The 17,269-nt window shown below is 34.0% G+C and overlaps 2 protein-coding genes across 2 annotated transcripts; one reads left to right on the plus strand and one right to left on the minus strand.

Moving 5' to 3' along the window:
- Positions 1-1,054: 1,054 nt before the first annotated feature.
- On the plus strand, positions 1,055-8,441 carry LOTGIDRAFT_229019 (hypothetical protein; the record flags this gene model as incomplete). The annotated part of the gene is made up of 12 exons (XM_009061889.1): positions 1,055-1,184; positions 1,492-1,676; positions 2,704-3,146; positions 3,613-3,716; positions 3,860-4,023; positions 4,306-4,425; positions 5,100-5,250; positions 5,505-5,583; positions 6,075-6,132; positions 7,026-7,117; positions 7,215-7,290; positions 7,582-8,441. 12 exons carry the CDS (start codon positions 1,055-1,057, stop codon positions 7,753-7,755), a joined length of 1,776 nt encoding a protein of 591 aa, XP_009060137.1. The 3' UTR covers positions 7,756-8,441.
- A 549-nt stretch (positions 8,442-8,990) lies between these two features.
- LOTGIDRAFT_183052 (hypothetical protein) lies at positions 8,991-15,459 on the minus strand. The gene is made up of 7 exons (XM_009061890.1): positions 15,438-15,459; positions 14,911-15,133; positions 11,257-11,516; positions 10,593-10,741; positions 10,094-10,259; positions 9,634-9,817; positions 8,991-9,502 (listed from the first exon to the last, which is right to left on the minus strand). The coding sequence occupies exons 2-7, from the start codon at positions 15,074-15,076 to the stop codon at positions 9,351-9,353; spliced, it is 1,077 nt and encodes a 358-aa protein (XP_009060138.1). The 5' UTR covers positions 15,077-15,133; positions 15,438-15,459; the 3' UTR covers positions 8,991-9,350.
- Between the last annotated feature and the right edge of the window lie 1,810 nt (positions 15,460-17,269).

Raw genomic sequence — 17,269 nt, forward strand, 5'->3', positions numbered from 1 at the left:
CAAACAACAATATCATGTATTTAATCCCAACAACAGTAACTTGTATTTAATCCCAATTTTATTTAATCTCAACAACAAAAACTTGTATTCAATCCCAACAACAATAAATTGTATTTAATCCAAACAACAATATCTTGTATTTATCTCAACAATAATAACGTGTATTTTATATCTACAACAATAACTTAAATTTATCTCAACAACAGTAGCTTGCAACTTAATCTCAACAACAATAAATTTCATTTAATCCCAACAACAATATCTTGTATTTGTTTCAGCAACGGTAACTTGTACTTAATCCCAACAACAATATCTTGTATTCATCTCAACAACAGTAACTTGAATTTTATCTCAACCATAATAACGTGTATTTAATGTCCACAACTTGCATTTATCTCAACAAAAATAACATGTATTTCATCCCAACAGCAATATCTGGTAATTTATCTCAAGAAAAACAACTTGTGTTTTATCTTAATATACAATAACGTGTATTTTATCTTAACAACAATAACATGTATTTCATCTCAACAACAATATCTGGTAATTTATCTCAAGAAACACAACTTGTGTTTTATCTTAATACACAATAACGTGTATTTTATCTTAACAACAATAACATGTATTTCATCTCAACAACAATATCTGGTAATTTATCTCAAGAAACACAACTTGTGTTTTATCTTAATACACAATAACGTGTATTTTATCTTAACAACAATAACATGTATTTCATCTCAACAACAATATCTGGTAATTTATCTCAAGAAACACAACTTGTATTTTATCTTAACATCAAAAACGTATTTTATGATAATAGCGTGTATTTCATCTCAACAAAAAAATAATGTGTATTTTATGTCAAGAAACGCAAATTGTATTTATATATTATCGTGTATTTTAGAATAACAAAACACAACATGTAATATATAATTTATCTGACAAAAAAACTAAATATTCCATACCTTATAATATAAATTTACTGAGAGAACAGATTTTGTTTACCCATCTGTATTTAACTTTTTTTTATGACAATGATACATTTTTTTCAGAAATGAAGACTTTATCAAACCGTGGTTCGGATTATGTGGAAAATTGTAGTGTAGCTGGCTTACCTAATGCTTTTAGAGCAAAAAGTCATTTCAAACGTTTTATTTGGGTTGTTTTAGTGTTGGGCGGTCTAGGTAGGTCGGTTTATTATACAATTCGATTTTGAGGTCGTTCTATAATCCTTTCTTATTTATAGTTTTGCAGAGAAGTGTAATGTTTTATAATTGATATGTGTCATTTTAGTATATTTTCCTTAAGAATACATGAAGTGACCTCTATTGGTTTGTAGAGTCATAGGGTACAATCTTTATATATTTACAATAAATATACACTTTCTTGAGATGAAATGAATTTTCGGAACCTAATGGTCTGTGCTTAGTTTTATTTTATTATCAGCTAACCAATGAGCCAAACATGCTATATATAATCTTTTTTTTTTAGGTTGTACCTCATGGCAAATTTTAGAAATAGTATTAAAATATTATTCTCTCCCAACAAATACAGAAGTTTCCATGACATTTACCACTAAATTAAGATATCCAGCCGTGACTATTTGTAATTTGAACCCTATCAGACACAGTGGGTTGGTAATGAGTCCAAATTTCAGCAGTCAGTACGAAGAACAGGTATTTATAAAGAAAAGAAGCGTTCATAAAAGTTAAAATTCTTTAAAGAACGATTTCTTACTTCCAATAATAAACCATGGTGACTATAGAGCGTATTTTAGTCCAACATTGTTCAGTAGGAGATTTGGTATTCGTATGGCGATGACAAGTTATAGTTAAAGATCTTGATTTTATGGGTCTGTAATAAGATCCGACATCAAAAACCAACATGAGGAATCATACAGCATACGACATAGGCCGCAGTTAACTGAGACATTGTTACCGTACACTAAAACATGAACTGACACGAACCTACCAGAAACTATACCAACGAAATCACCAGGAACCGAGCAGGAAAACGACAGGAAACAACCTGAAACTATTTTCCGATGAAATCTGAGCATGCTAATCAGGCCGAACATGAACTTAATTTTAAGAAAATGTGCATTTGGGAAAAGTGCACTTTATTGACCTATTATTGGGAGAAGCCTTTCATTATTATTTCCCAGTTAAGTGCATTTTGCCTGTGATATGTATCTGCACATAACCCACACCTAATTTAGTTTGATATATTACATCGTTAATACATTGTAACAATTTTGTTTTGTAGTATTGTCGTGAAGTTTAAAGAGACAAATATGTTAAATTTTGCCTTAGAGACATAATACCAGTAGCAAAAATTATGAACGGTAGCCTTATTCCCCTAAATTTCTTCAAGAAAGAGCTTACACGTATGTTAAAAAGAAGAAACAGGAAAATAATAATGGACATAAGGGTAATTAAAAACATCAAAAAAGGGGTCACATTAATTTTTCATGATTTTGACAGTCATTGAGTGCACTTCTCCCGAATGCATAGTTTTTTTAAAATCAATTACTTGTTTGGCCTAAATAACCTGCTTAGAATTTATAGCAAAATAGTTTGAGATCGTTTTCTGTCATTTTCCCGCCATGTTCCTGGTCGTTTCACGTTTTCATTGGTTGTTTCATGTCGGTTCATGTTTAAGTTAGTGAGCAAGAATACTTACAATCGGGTGAATTTATTTTAGTCAAGGAGTTCTAGAGAGACACATGAACAACAGTCAGCCCCCACTACAGAAACAACCATTCAGACAACAACAACTACCAAAAAAACAACCACAACGCCACGTCAAAATCTTTTAGGTAATCTGATTGGTGGCGATAATAATGGAGGAGGTCTAGTTGGTAATGTGCTGGATGGTGTAAATAATATTTTGTCACCTGGTCCAAATACCGATAACGATTTATCCATACCAATTCTGGGTGATCTAACTGACGCACTAACCAATATCACTAATGGTATTTTGGGTACAAATGAAGTCCTGGGAACTAAAAGTAATGCACTTCAAGGCGAAGAAGATTTTGTTACTTTGTATAGTAGTACAGATGCTGAGTTAAGGAAAGCAATGGGCCATCATCTAAAGACTATGCTGCTGAAATGTACCTTTGCTGGTTTTGTTTGTACAGAAAAGTGAGTTTTTTGCTAATAATGATAAACGGAATGTGTCCTGTATGACGGAAGCCATCAATTTCACAAAGAATCCATATTTGATAGGAATATTACTTTAATTTTTACCCGTCGTTTACGGATTGTTTCACTCTAAAGCTATTAATATATTGAAAGCTTTATTATAAAGGAATGCTATTTTCAGATCACTGTTTCTATTAAAGTTATCTTGATGTCTCCATGTAAATTAATTCTCAGAGGTTGTGATTGTTCACTAGTTATATCACCAGATATCGGTAGCATAACTTTAGTATAGGGGATATCAATAATGACCAGAATGCCCGTAATGCTTCTTACGTCCATTCGTTTCAACTTCAGTGCAAACCGAACGAGGTTCCATTTAATGAAACAAATAACTGAACTTTCTAGAAAAAACAACTGATGATCACCTCAACCGTTTCGGTTGAAACTGTTTTTTGTTTGCTTTCAGAGACTTTTCGTACGTTTCTGATCCAAAGTACGGTAATTGTTATACCTTTAATTCGGGATTGAATAAATCGTATGAGGAATCAAGAAAAACAGGACCAACCTATGGTACGTATTATCTCAAAAGGCAAAACTAAACTATACCATATGAAATAAAATGTTGACTAAATGACCGAATGCTGAGTTGAACAAATATTCTCATTTATGGTCGCGATACTTACCATAAACTCTTCTATTTTTATATCTTTTAGGTTTGAGTTTGGAACTGTATGTACAACAATCTGAATATCTGTCAACCCTGGCACCGTCAGCTGGTGTAAAGATCATGATGCATAATCAAAGTTACATGCCTTTTCTTGTAGACAGGGGTATAGAACTTCAACCTGGAACAAAGGCATCAGTCGCTATAGCAATGGTAAAGATCTATTCTCGACAAGCTGTATAAAGAGCAATATGTAGTTCAGCCATCGCTATCTGTTATTGCAGGATTGCTGTGTAACAGTGAATGCGATCGAGAGTGGTATTAATGCATTGTATGCGAAGTACACATAATGGCAAGGATGATATAGACCAAATTAACATTTAGCAATTTACAACAGCATAAGGAGGTCCTGACATATGAACAGATTGCACGGAGAATATGAGCTCAAAATAATGACCTGTAATTTTAATCTGCGTTACTTTGGACACATTTCAGACTGAGATTGAAAGACCATCACCACCTCATGGTAGTTGTCATGCTTATACTGATGATGAGAATATTGCTGTTAATGTTTATTCAGAAGAAAAGGATTTAAGAGTAGGGTATACTGAGGAGGTAAGTATATATATAATGGTTACAGATAATAGGTGTTAAAATGATTTCTTAATTGTTTCTGAAACTTCTGTGAATGGTCTGAGTAAATTCATATGGTGACGAGCAATAAGAGTGAAAGAATTTGTGGAAAAACCTTCCCATCAGTTATTATGGTTATCAACATAACAACAAGATACTCATTAACTTTATAATTTGATTAATATACGGGTTATATCATTGATTCTTTAGAATATAAACAATATGACATTATATGATAAAACACAATATTACTATTAATTATTCATCTGATTTTTATTCAATCGTTTCTATATGCAGACAATCGCTGAAACATACAGACAAAGAGTTCATTTTACATTAATGAAAGAAAAGCCGGACCAAATTCTCTTTCTTGATTTTTCTATACTCGGTAAAAATTCGTCCTCGGTCATTATATATCTTATACATAAATATTCCATTCATTAAAATAGTCCCCGAAATTTACACTGAGGAAACATTTTGTAGAGTCAGCATGGTTTTTGTGGTCACCTCGTGGGACCCCTAGTACCAATTGAAACAGAAAATAAAGGGGAAGTTATGTAGGCTTTTTAGAAAATAATGAAGACGCCTGTTTTATTTGATTATATCAAGGACTTTTATTCCAACTATGTACATTAATAAACTTTGTCACTTTGCAGGCATGTTATAAGACGTGTTTCCAAAATAACGTTATAAAGAATTGTAGATGTTGTTATCCGTATTACCCATGTATTGGTCGTGCTATAAATTCTTCTTATGTGAATTATGATGAAAATAATGGTTATTGTCAACTCTCATCGAATATCACAAGTAAGTCAGCATTGTGTACTAGATTTGTTACCATAACAGTGTAATAATACCGCGTCCAAATGGAAAGTGATGCGTAAAGGAAGGGTTAATGGAGAATATTTCCAGTTTTAATAAAAATTGGATAATAGTTCATCTTGGTAAAAAAAGGATCGTGCAGAAGGACAACAAAAAAGAAAAGTGAAAATAATATATAATTATGATCCCAATAATTTCCATTTTCGATCGTTAAATGATTTTTTATGGTATTTTAAAAGGTAAATGTATCACTGATGTGGAGAATAAATATGTTAATGATGATTTAGATTGTTCTAATATCTGTAAACCACGATGCAGGTAAGTAATGAAGTTGAAAGTTAATGACAAGAATATCGTCTTGTGAATGCAACGGTTAGATGTGATAAATGTCTTATCTCGTTGCTGAAGGAACATGATAGTTGCAAGGTTATGTAACTTACTTAAAGGTTACTTGGGGCTGTACGGTCTTGTGAATATTAGTTTAATGAACTTGAACTGACCTGAAGAGGTCCTCTGGTGTATATGAAGATCTTTGCACTAAGGCAGCTTTTTTCGAGACCACCCACAATTTATCTAATTATTCTAGAAAAATCTTAGCACCTCACATCTTCATGTAGCCTATATAAAACACGATAACATCAAAGGAAAAGTTTATGATCATGATAAGTAATGTATCACTATACCTGAACACGCGAGCCTTAATTAAAGAAAACAGTATTCTGTTATAAGAACTGAATTGTCCAACAAGGTATAAATAATATAGCACTACTAATTGACCCTTTAGGCCTAGCGTGATTTTCTTGTTTCAGGGAGCGCCAATTTCCATCTCAGCTGTCGTCATCTTTATGGCCAGCCGATCCTGTTATGGTAAGATAAATGCTAAACAATATTTTACTGGAAATTGTAGTTATGAATGGGAAATAACTCTTGAATTACATTGATCATACTTTAGACTATGAAAGTAATTACGTTTTTTTGCCTGACTTTGATTACAGCTCAGCTAGACTCAATCTGACTTCGTTTTCCATGGTTTCACCTCGATAAAACTGAAGTAGCACATATATCGGACTTCCATCACAAACTCTATTGCTATGCCTCAGTTTACAACAATATGGTTCAATAGTTACACCTCATTATGATTCCATAGTAACACTCCAATCTGACTGCGTGGCTACCATTTCAATCTGACTCTTCTGTAACACCATATTTGCACCTCAATATGGTTTCATATAGTTACACCTTAATTTGGTTTTATAGTTACACCTCACTATATCAGTGGCGTTTCTAGGAATCATCAGACGAGGGGGGCAAGCAGGGGCCATAAAATTTTGATGGGGGCCACAGTCTAGCAGGGGCCACACAATTTTTAAGGGGGTGGGGATATATAAATGGTTAAAAATTGAAAGGGGGGGGGGGCATGGCTCAGTAGTTAAGTATTATTCTAACTGTTGTAACTGTTAATCTGTCATAGTTTCCCCCAAATCTGACTGCGTAGTTGCACTCAAATCTGACTCCGCATATATAGTTACACCCTAATCTGAATGAATAGTTACACTCAATCTGAATATATAGTAACATATCAATTTGACTGTTGTTTCTGTCTATCTGACTCCATAGTAACAACCAAATCCAAATCCAATTTGAACTTTACCTTCAGCTCATTATAGCGTCATTGTTACAATCTGATTACAAGTTACAGCTACATACAAAATATCTTTTAACTTAAAGCATCAAATTAGTTATATTTTTGTTCTTTATAGGATGAAATCATTAAAAAGTTGATAGAAAGGGATCCCAGTTTGGAAGAAAAGTTCCAAAATATAAATAACACCGAAAAACGTCTGTTTATGAGGTGAGATTCATTTATCACTTTTTGATCTTGATTGGATTTCTAGAGGCTTACCAAGGGGTTGCAAGAAAAATCTTTTCTTTTTCATTTATAATTACAGAGACAATGTATTAAAAGTGGACATATTTTACCGAGAATTGAATTATCAAACAGTTGCTACAAAAGCTACATACCAGGTAAGTAAAATAAATCAGAAAAGGAAAAGTAGAGATGTCAGGTGTAATAATCGCAGTTCAGGCGTTAGCTAATATAACGTGTACTATATTGAAAAACAGGCTACTATTCCAAAGATTATCAAGCAGTTCCTTTTCGACTAGAACTGGACGTCAAATTTTTATTGAAAAATCATAAACGTATTAAAAGAAGCAGTTTTAGCAGTCAATGAAAGTTATATAAGTCTTGTAGTTCGGGGACAGACATTCTTGCTGCATTTTTGCTCGTTTGTGTTCTTTCATTGTCTGTTTCAGATTGAAGATTTGCTTGCAAATATCGGAGGACAGTTGGGATTGTTCGTTGGACTATCAGTAATTTCTATACTGGAATTCATAGAGCTCTTGATAGATTTCGTGTGTATCGCTGTCTCTAAATGTTTCTGTTCGTCCAAGAAAGAAAACAAGGTGAAATCGTGGAATTACAACTAAGATAGATGATGCTCCAGTTCGAGCTCTTTGACTTTAATGGTTTTGTTTAAATTGTAAATAGACTATAAGCCTAATGTTTTCGAATCGCAATCTCAGGTGGCGCTCGATTGGTTAGTTCTGAACAGGTTCTATCTGTTCCAATTCTGGCCCCAATTGAACTGTACAAAATCGGATGTGTCAATTTCAAATTGACTATTCGTTATTCTTTTACCGCCATTTTGAATTCTTTCTATATACACCTACTTTTTCGGCACAAGTGGAGCGCATTCTGAACCCTATTCCAAATTGTTTTTATTTGTGGTCGATTTCATGAATCCCGAACGCACAGATCTCACCAATTGAGTCAACATGTTATGTATTACCGCCTCCTGGTAAAACGGTTTGATAGATGGTTAATTTTGTAGGCCTATTTTTGAATTTCTAGTGCTTTAAACCCCCATTTTAGGCTCAACGATTTTTAAATTAAAAGCTTCAAATGTCAAGAAATTTAGAGTGTGCTATAAATGGAATTGTATTTTAATAAGTTAATGGAACTTTGCAAAGTATATTTAGTGAACAGAATTTCAAATTACTCAGTTTATGATTAGGCCAACATCGGCCAAATTTGTCGTTTCCGTTGCTGTAAATCCCTCTATGTTTGTCTTTGTACATTCGTTATAGTTATGTTAAAGATATTGTGTTACTGTAATATGACGAAATTGTTCCTTGTCCCTTGGGCGAGGCTCTTTACTCCCGGCATAACACAATTATTAATTTGTCAAGTGATACTATATGAGATCTGAATAGGGCCTCTAGTCCCTAGAAAATAGTTATTCTGACTCAAATTATACATTTGATATTTTATTGTGACTATCGGTTTAGCAATGATAGCCTACAGTACAATTTTTACTTACATTTTGGATCCATAACTAGGTTTGGTTTTTATCCTGAACGACTTATTTATCAGAATCGCGTGGACATAGTTTCGGTAAATAATGTTTGCCATTCATTACCACGTTGCAGAACGCTTGCTGAACTCACTGTAGACAGTTTGATACTGTTTGTGTGGATATTCAAATCCCTGTTGAGAAATATTTAACCGCCACTGAATCTGGTGCCGAGTATATTTTATTGAAATCGGGTCATACTAGGTAGCAAATCTGATCCTCACTGTCTTCATTCGTGATGAAAGGGGGAAACCTCTTTGGAGCGGTTTTCACCCCCAAGACGTTGCATTGAGTTGAAATAATAGAAAGTAATTTTTTCAAACATTTTATTCATGGATCTCAGAAAAAACAAAAGGGATTGGTAATGCTTATCACAAGTGGTTCTAAAGATATACTTTAACATGTACACTCACGGTTTTATACACACTACATTCTGTTCTTTAATCAATAACTAAACAACTTCGTTAACAAAACAAATAATTTAACAATTTTTGCCAGTTCTTCGCATGTAATTCTACAATTGGGAAGTATTTGAACCAATTTTATGTTAAGAGACCAGTGGAATTGTGGACAAGTGTAGTAAAACACATGATTATATTTACAAAGTTTACTGATTAGCTTAAAACAATACTGTTTCTTTTAGAATGAAACTAACTGAAAACGTTGAACTTATTTTCCAGCGAGTTCCTTTTCTCGGGCAATGACTGCTTCAACACCCCGTCTCATTTCTTGGAGAGCATCGATTTCAGTTAAACCTAATCTTCTCTTGTTGGAGATATCGTAAACACCACCAACAGATTCAGTATGTTCACCGTGGATACCTACATTTAAAAAAATGACACATTTAACGGTTAGCTATTAGGGGTTCTGTAGCGCAGTCGTTTGATTTCAATTGGAACCACCCTCTAGTCTCATTGATCAGAAAAGGAAACCATTTGATAGAAATACGTACCCCTGGCTTGGATGTTGTATTTGTCACAGAATTCTTTGAAATCTGGTGAAGCAGCCAACTTGGGGATTTTGATGTGTACTGAAGCTCGGAGAGTTGTACCCAAGTTACTTGGGCAGAAAGTAAGATAACCAAGGTTGTCCTTTTTGGCGAATTTCAAACCACTTTTTTCCAAAGCTCCAATAGCCTGTAAAATATACAGAATATGAATAGAAAATAAATCACAACCGCGTTATTAATTTCTTCAATAGCCCACATGGAGCAGAAAAGTAAACTTCACAATTCATTTCATTTTTGCCTGCCTGCAAATGACATACCGTGACAAGATGGTAAAGCACATCGTGAAACTACGTGAATTGATCCTGACAAGTATTTGCAGACATTGCGGTCTCAGGTTCTATTCCACTGTCTTGCATTTTGGGTAGTTAATGAACGCAACATATCCACATTAGAAGATACAAACCTTAACTAATCGGGAATAAACTTCTCCCAAATCGCCTCCCATTTGCATAGAGATAAATCGGAGATGATCTTCTTCGTTGACCCAGACTAAAAAGTTTTTAGCTTTGTTGAAGAAAATACCACGACCAGTAGGCCAGTCATCATAGCCTCCAGCTTCACGTAAGAATCTGAAAGAATGAATTATTTATGTTCAGAAAACAGCAAATCTGGGAATGCCCACCAGCTCAAATATCATAGCACATCCTTGCCGAATGGCGTTGAATGAGTGTTGGGATCCAGCTTAATCTCGTCGGAAAGTCATAAGCGTCTTGGGTAATACCGTAATACTAGCATGCATTTTGCTTACGCTTCGTAAATGTCACCCTGTAGACTATCGACCCCTGAACAGCTAATCTCATTTAAATGCCATAGTAAACGATTTGCATATTAGATCTAGACTAGAGTGCAGTTGGGTTCCATAAAACCTATTAAGAATTTTGAAGAATTATTCAAGTTCTCACCTATCACTATCATTGAAGAGGAAATGATCTTCAGTAAGTTTTGTCTGGGTTTCTTTGGACATACCAGTTAATGGGAAATATTCACCAGCCAAATCACCTTCCAATTTAGCTAAGCATTCTTTTGATACTTTTTCCATATCAACACGGTCCTACAATAAAAGAAATGAATAAAAAGACGTAAAATTCCATTCATTTCATTCAATCATCAATAAAAATCATCACATTACATTTCATAAATATCACATGATATCTGTAGTCTGTGCTCATGAACAAATTTTGAAGCATTTTTTTTTGTATCTAAGTCAACAGCTATAACTCAAAAACCAAAAACTTGTTTAAGTTCTCGTCAATAAATGATCACACCAAATTTCATTAAAATCAGTCGAAAACTGTAGTTTCTATTTTGTCAAATTTTGGCGTGCTTTTCCTTAGTCCAGGGCAATTACTCAAAAACCGTTCATCGAAAGATCGTCGAATTCGAACTTGACCAGGATCTCATCAATATACATTATACCACCAAGTTTCATTAAAATCAGATAAAAACTGTAGTCCCTATTGTGTTCACAAGAAATGTTGACAGACTGACGGACAGCAAAATACGTCCACATTTCCATGTCAGCGCCATGTGGGCGTATAAAAACGCCTTTTATTCAATATAACGTACCTCTTTTGTAAGAACTGGTGGGAATCCAAAGCTATCGTGACTTCTTCCTACTCGGACTCTGGTGGATACAATCATTTGCTTTCCAGGATCCAAATCCCCAAATCCAAGATTGGCAATATCACCAAAGTTTGGTTGTGGGTGATTTAAAGTATCAACTTTATGGTAATCCTTGATGACGGCATCCAGGATTGGGGCGAAGGTTGTGTATGCATCGGGATCAGACGCATAGATTCCGACACCACTCTCTGGGTTCATACATCCTGAAATATCAAAAGATGTCAATGGATTAGGCTGGATTAGGCAAAAAAGTAAAAAACATTTCAGGCAATAGGCTAGCCTAATCTACTTGATTAGGCCTAGATAACGAACTGAACTAAACTCAGCACTACATAACTTGAACTTTTCTAAATCTAGATCTATTAAAAGAAAACAAAGGTCATTTTAGCGTAGAACATCACTCAAGAAGGTTTAACCGACAATGACGCTGAACAATTACAAACCTGAACGAATGCAATCTGCCAGAGTACTACCAAACTTGCTCTTCTTATCCTTCAATTGATTGAAAATTTCCTCAGTAAGGTTCTTTTTCAATAAAGATTTGCTGTTTGTAGCACTTTTCAACCTCTTATACAATTCATCAAGTGGTAATTTTGAAGCCATCTTGCAAATTAACTAACAAAGCCTTAGCCTAGCACACAAAATAATAAGAATTAGAGGCCGTTTGATTTGAAGTTGAATTTATTGGTTAACGTCACAAAATTCACGTGACGTCATAATCAATTAGCAACCAATCAACACATTGAATTTACGTTACTTTGGTAGCATGTTTGGTAGGCAAACGTCATGTTTGAGGTCAAAATGCAAGTTCAAAGCCAATACTTTATACGATGATCTTTGGTTAATAGTAATGTGATCTACCTAATCAATAAATCCGATTAAACTAGACAGTCTACAGAGTACAGACAGACTGACGAACTAGGCTATCTTACTGGACAAGCAATTTCATGGTTCAGGATTTTGACATTGCCCCAGCTGAAATGACGGTGATAGGATTCGCCAGTTCCCGAAATATGCCATATAATATGGACAGATCTCTCTACTATGCCTCGGTTACTTCGCAAACTGCTACAGTGCTAGGCCTATGTTACAGGCCAAGTCAAGTTTCACTTTTGTGCCAAAATAAATATTTTGCATATTAGATTTTATTATAAACAAGCTGACATATGGTTAAAGATAGATTAACCGATTGATTATGATAGCGATAGCCCAGCTAGTCTACTTAGCATTAATGGAAATGAAATGAATGGAGTTTTACGTCCTATTTTTCTGCACCATGTAAAGGCCTAATGGAACTGACAAAACTGTACAATTGTGTTCAAATGGAATCTAGAAAATATTCAGGTTTGAATTGTACCGGTATTCAAAATGGGTTGCAGTGTGGGCTTCAAATAGGCCAGGCTATTAGGCTAAGCCTAGCCCTAGGCCTATTCAACTAGTCCTATGAGTAAGCTAGGCCTTTAGGCTAGTATATAGGCCTCTAACCTGAACATAAATTTGGCGACAACTCTGATAATCGGGGTGTATATAGGCCTACCAAGATTGGTTTTACAGGTAAGAGAAATTTATAAATCTGTACAAAAAGGGAGGCATGATTTCAATAACGTATTTGAGTAGCAGGGACATCGCTATTCCACTTAAGGATGCTGATTTGAATTTTGAATATATGTAAATAATCACAAATGTACGAAAATCGCTTAATTCCTTCAAAACCATCAAACTAGGAAGTTGTATGCATATAATTTATTGTGGTTTGGTGCCGCAAGATTACGAAGGCAGAGTTACCTCCCATAAAAACGTATGATTTTACTAAAATGGCAGCATCATGATGGGAGAAGCGGAAACTCGTCGTAAAAAAAAAAAAGCTTAGATACTATGGGAGAAGTACAATACAGAAAAACGGGATTTAAAAGGCGTTGATAGAGGAGTAGGTCAGTACTTTTCAATTGAAAAGTTATGGAATGGTGAACTATACATTATATAGTAAATAATTAATCAGCCTAAATTTGACTAACTGGAAGTTATCCCCCTTTGGCCTTTACTGGCTTATAGCTTATTGTTATTATTAGTTTTTTTGTTGTATAATATAAATATATTTAATTTGATACGTATGTATTTATTCAGATTCTTAGTTCTAAAGATCTTTTTAAAGATTTATTATTTATGCAATTTAACTGCAGTTTGTGCATTTGGCCTTGTTATGTACCGAGTTCAATAGTTAACTTGTACCTTGAATGTTTACCTTTCTTAGCAACAGCCGGTTTACTGAAATGTTTTACATAGTGACGGAATGTATAGTCTGATTATAGTTACCTAGTTTATAGACGTGCTCACAATGAGTGTCTCAACTTACTATGTTAGTATGACGAAAGTATATTGGCACTCGATCAATATGTAACACTTGACCTTAGACAAAGTCGCCATAGTTGTTTAAGGTCGAGTAGCCTGTACACAAATTAGAGGGGTGGGGTAGACTAAGGAGATATTTTCGTCTAATCGTTCAAACTTGTAATGCAATACAACTTTCTGCAAAAATGTCCATGGCTAGTCAAGTTTAGATCAGTCTATGTAATCGTTCCAAATATTATATATCGGGAAAGGCTATCGAGGGCGATGAAATTTTGCTCTCAGTTTCAAATCTTCCATGAAGACCCCAAAATGTGCCGTTTTCAACCTTTAAATATCTACTATACATATTTCCAATCGAGTTCAATTCGAAATGAAATGGAGTTTTATCGAATTCAATTCGAGATGTGAACTTACAGGAATAAATTAAATTACAACCTATTGTCTACACGTGGAATCCGATCCAGCCCTAAAGTATTACATTCAAAAGGTTTGACGACTTACAAAAGTAATACTTAACGAGACCCAGTTTGTTGTGACCTTGGTAAATCCTTGTACGTAAAAGCCTACAGTATTATTATATACTCGAATACTTTTCAGTCTACCTGAGAATATATCAAAACCAGGTGTTTAAGCTATACAATATAACAGCCAAGAATAAATATTCTACTCCTAATCAGCACATTTCATAACATTAGACTACTGCAATATATTAACTGTGTAGGTAGAATCGATATTGTGAACAGTAAAACTAGTTTATAATGTAATATTAAAATCTATTTTAAGAACAGCTCTTTGTGGAAATTTATCAATAATTAATCAATTACAGTCTTAATGTCGCTCTGCAATTTAATTTTGCACTTAGTTAGAGAGTCAAAATAGTTAATAGGCCTATTGGCCTTGTCTTTCGGTATACTTAATTTTAAAATAACACCTTGATAATACAGTGCAAAGTTTTGCCATTTTGCCTACTGTACCGTACACAATGTTTGAACTACAATGACCGGCGAGCAACCACTCTTATCGGTCCTTAACTGACTAACAACACTTTAATTTCTCATAAAAGATGACGCCTGTAATAGTGTTTCGAACCATGCACAGAAACATTCGCAAATCGAAGCAAAAATTCTTGAACAATCATGTCCAACACAGGATTATATTGTCCTCTAGATGTCCATTAGTAAGAGAAATGTTCACACACACACACCCTCATGAATGTACTTACAAAAATTACAAACAAAAATATGTTACCTGATCGGATGCAATCAGCCAATTTTCCCTTGAATTTTGAAACTTTGTCTTTACATTCCTTGTAAATTTCTGGAGTAAGGTTTTTCTTCAATAATGACTTTGAATCCTTTTGAGCACATAATTTTTCATAGAGTTGTTCAGTATTCAAATTAGCTCCACTTGCCATTTTGAGAGAGTACCGAGATATCAAACCCTTGGTTGGTGTCAGAAATATCTTTGGCGTCTGCAAAGAAGAAGAATCAACGTCTTGGTTTTATAGGACTGGGTGAGTTGCCTGGAGACACCACACAGCACGTGCTTGAATGATACGGCGTAACACGATTGGTTGCTGATCTATATCGAGCCTCTTTCTAATATATTACAGCTAGCTGTGTTAACGTAATGTTTAAAGAAACCGTCGAGAAGTATTGATAAATTTTACAATGGCCTGTCGAAATCTAGGTTACAACTATACTATTTGAATTTAACTTTACAATATTATAAAATAGAAATATTAAAACACAACAAGGATGTCCGGTTTATCTTACCGTATAATATGTGCTAAATGATATAAATTTTCAAACGATGAAATAGTTATACATGAGGTGTGGTTGAAGTTTATAATGAAATATAATTTACTGTTACATCAACGTTTTGTTTGACCCAGTTGTATTGAAATAAAGGATGGTTCAATTATTCACTATATTATAAAGTACTATCACACGCCATATCACGTGAGGGAAGTTTCCAATTAATATGGATATTAAAAGTGTCTGTTCATAACATACAGTCTTAAAGGTGACGTCTCAGATATAGCATATATAAATTATGTCAATTTACAGAGATGAAAATAGCAATGTCCTATGATTTTTATTTTAGAAAAATAGCATGTCAAGACACCATGAGGAACTGGAATCTATTTTGACAAATTTATGTTATAAAAGCGCCAAATATGAAGGTGGAACTTGAAAAGGTTTTTTTCTCTGTTTAATTAGGAATTGTTCCATATTAAATGATATAAACATTGTAGTAACTATCAGTATTAATTAAATTTCTATGCCATTTATTTAAATATCACAGATATGAGATCTATGACTACTTTGAGTGATGCGGAAATATGTTTTATATCTTAGGTCGGTTACTACAGTGTGGTCTGGAATTAAGCAAAGATGAATATTTGACATAGTAACCAATAACAAGTTTAATATATATTATAGATGAAGTTGACACAAATCTCGCCCTTTTAAACAATTTGATGAAATAAAAAGTTTACGTGACAATAAACACATTTTCCAAATTTAAAATGTAACTCGATTAAATCCTTTTGATGTTAATCTTTTTTTGCACCCTCGATTGTATCCCCGTTTTATTTCTGACAAATTTGAAAAAATATGATTTTTATACATTTTTGTCCTAAAATATGTGTCAGAATGCACTAAATCAAGACGCCTCACCAGCGTTGCCTCAGTTTGAATTCAGCATCGATAGTTGTCCCCCCGATGAGTCAGTCTGCCCCCTATTTGTATCCCCAGTCTCCGTACTGCGAAGTGACAATATCGTTATAATGTGCACGGCAGAATTGTTAGATATTTCGTGTTATTTCATTGTAGACGAACTTTATCTTTAAGTGAGATGCAACTTAAGGGGTGAAGTTGTGGGGATATTGTTGCCAGTCGGTTTCCCTGAGCAAAATTGTATATTTGTTACTGTTTTATATATGGAATATACCTGCATCAACCTGCTTGACTTTGCACTTCAAGAAAAATAAACCTTGCCAAACTGAATTATGTCGTGATAATATGTTAGTAACATCATACACTAATTATATTTACAAACTGTTCTTGTGTTTTACGTTTTCAGAGATGGTGAATTAAATCAAACAAATATTGTAAAGAGATCCTTTTAATATTTTATGTGTATCGAGGACTCTGAAAGCATCGATTTGCACCTTTCTAATTTTCAATTAAACGTCTGTGGGACTTTCAATTCTATTTTATTAACTTGCCACCTTAATGAAAAAAAGATATCATTAGCAGAATTTGCAGAAGTTGTATCATATACGGTTAATCATTCCCCTAGAAATAGGAACAGCAGGCTGCTGACGGAAATTTGGAATGACGCAAATAGAAGCCATCAATGACCCCAATACTAATAAAAAAAAGCTAGAAAACATCTCAGAACCTCTTAAAGAAGTAGGCTCAAATGCAGTCTAATAACACATTCTGGCAATACGACTGATTATTTCAGAGAAGAAAAGTTATCCCCTTCATAGCCACATCTGCATTACAAATTAGTATTAAAGATGGTTAGGATGTTCAAAAAAACGGATTTATATAGTATATGGTATTAACATTAAAAAACTTTCAGGAAAGGTATGTTG

This window comes from Lottia gigantea (genome assembly GCF_000327385.1).
Source record: "Lottia gigantea unplaced genomic scaffold LOTGIsca_5, whole genome shotgun sequence".
NCBI classification, from domain to species: domain Eukaryota; kingdom Metazoa; phylum Mollusca; class Gastropoda; family Lottiidae; genus Lottia; species Lottia gigantea.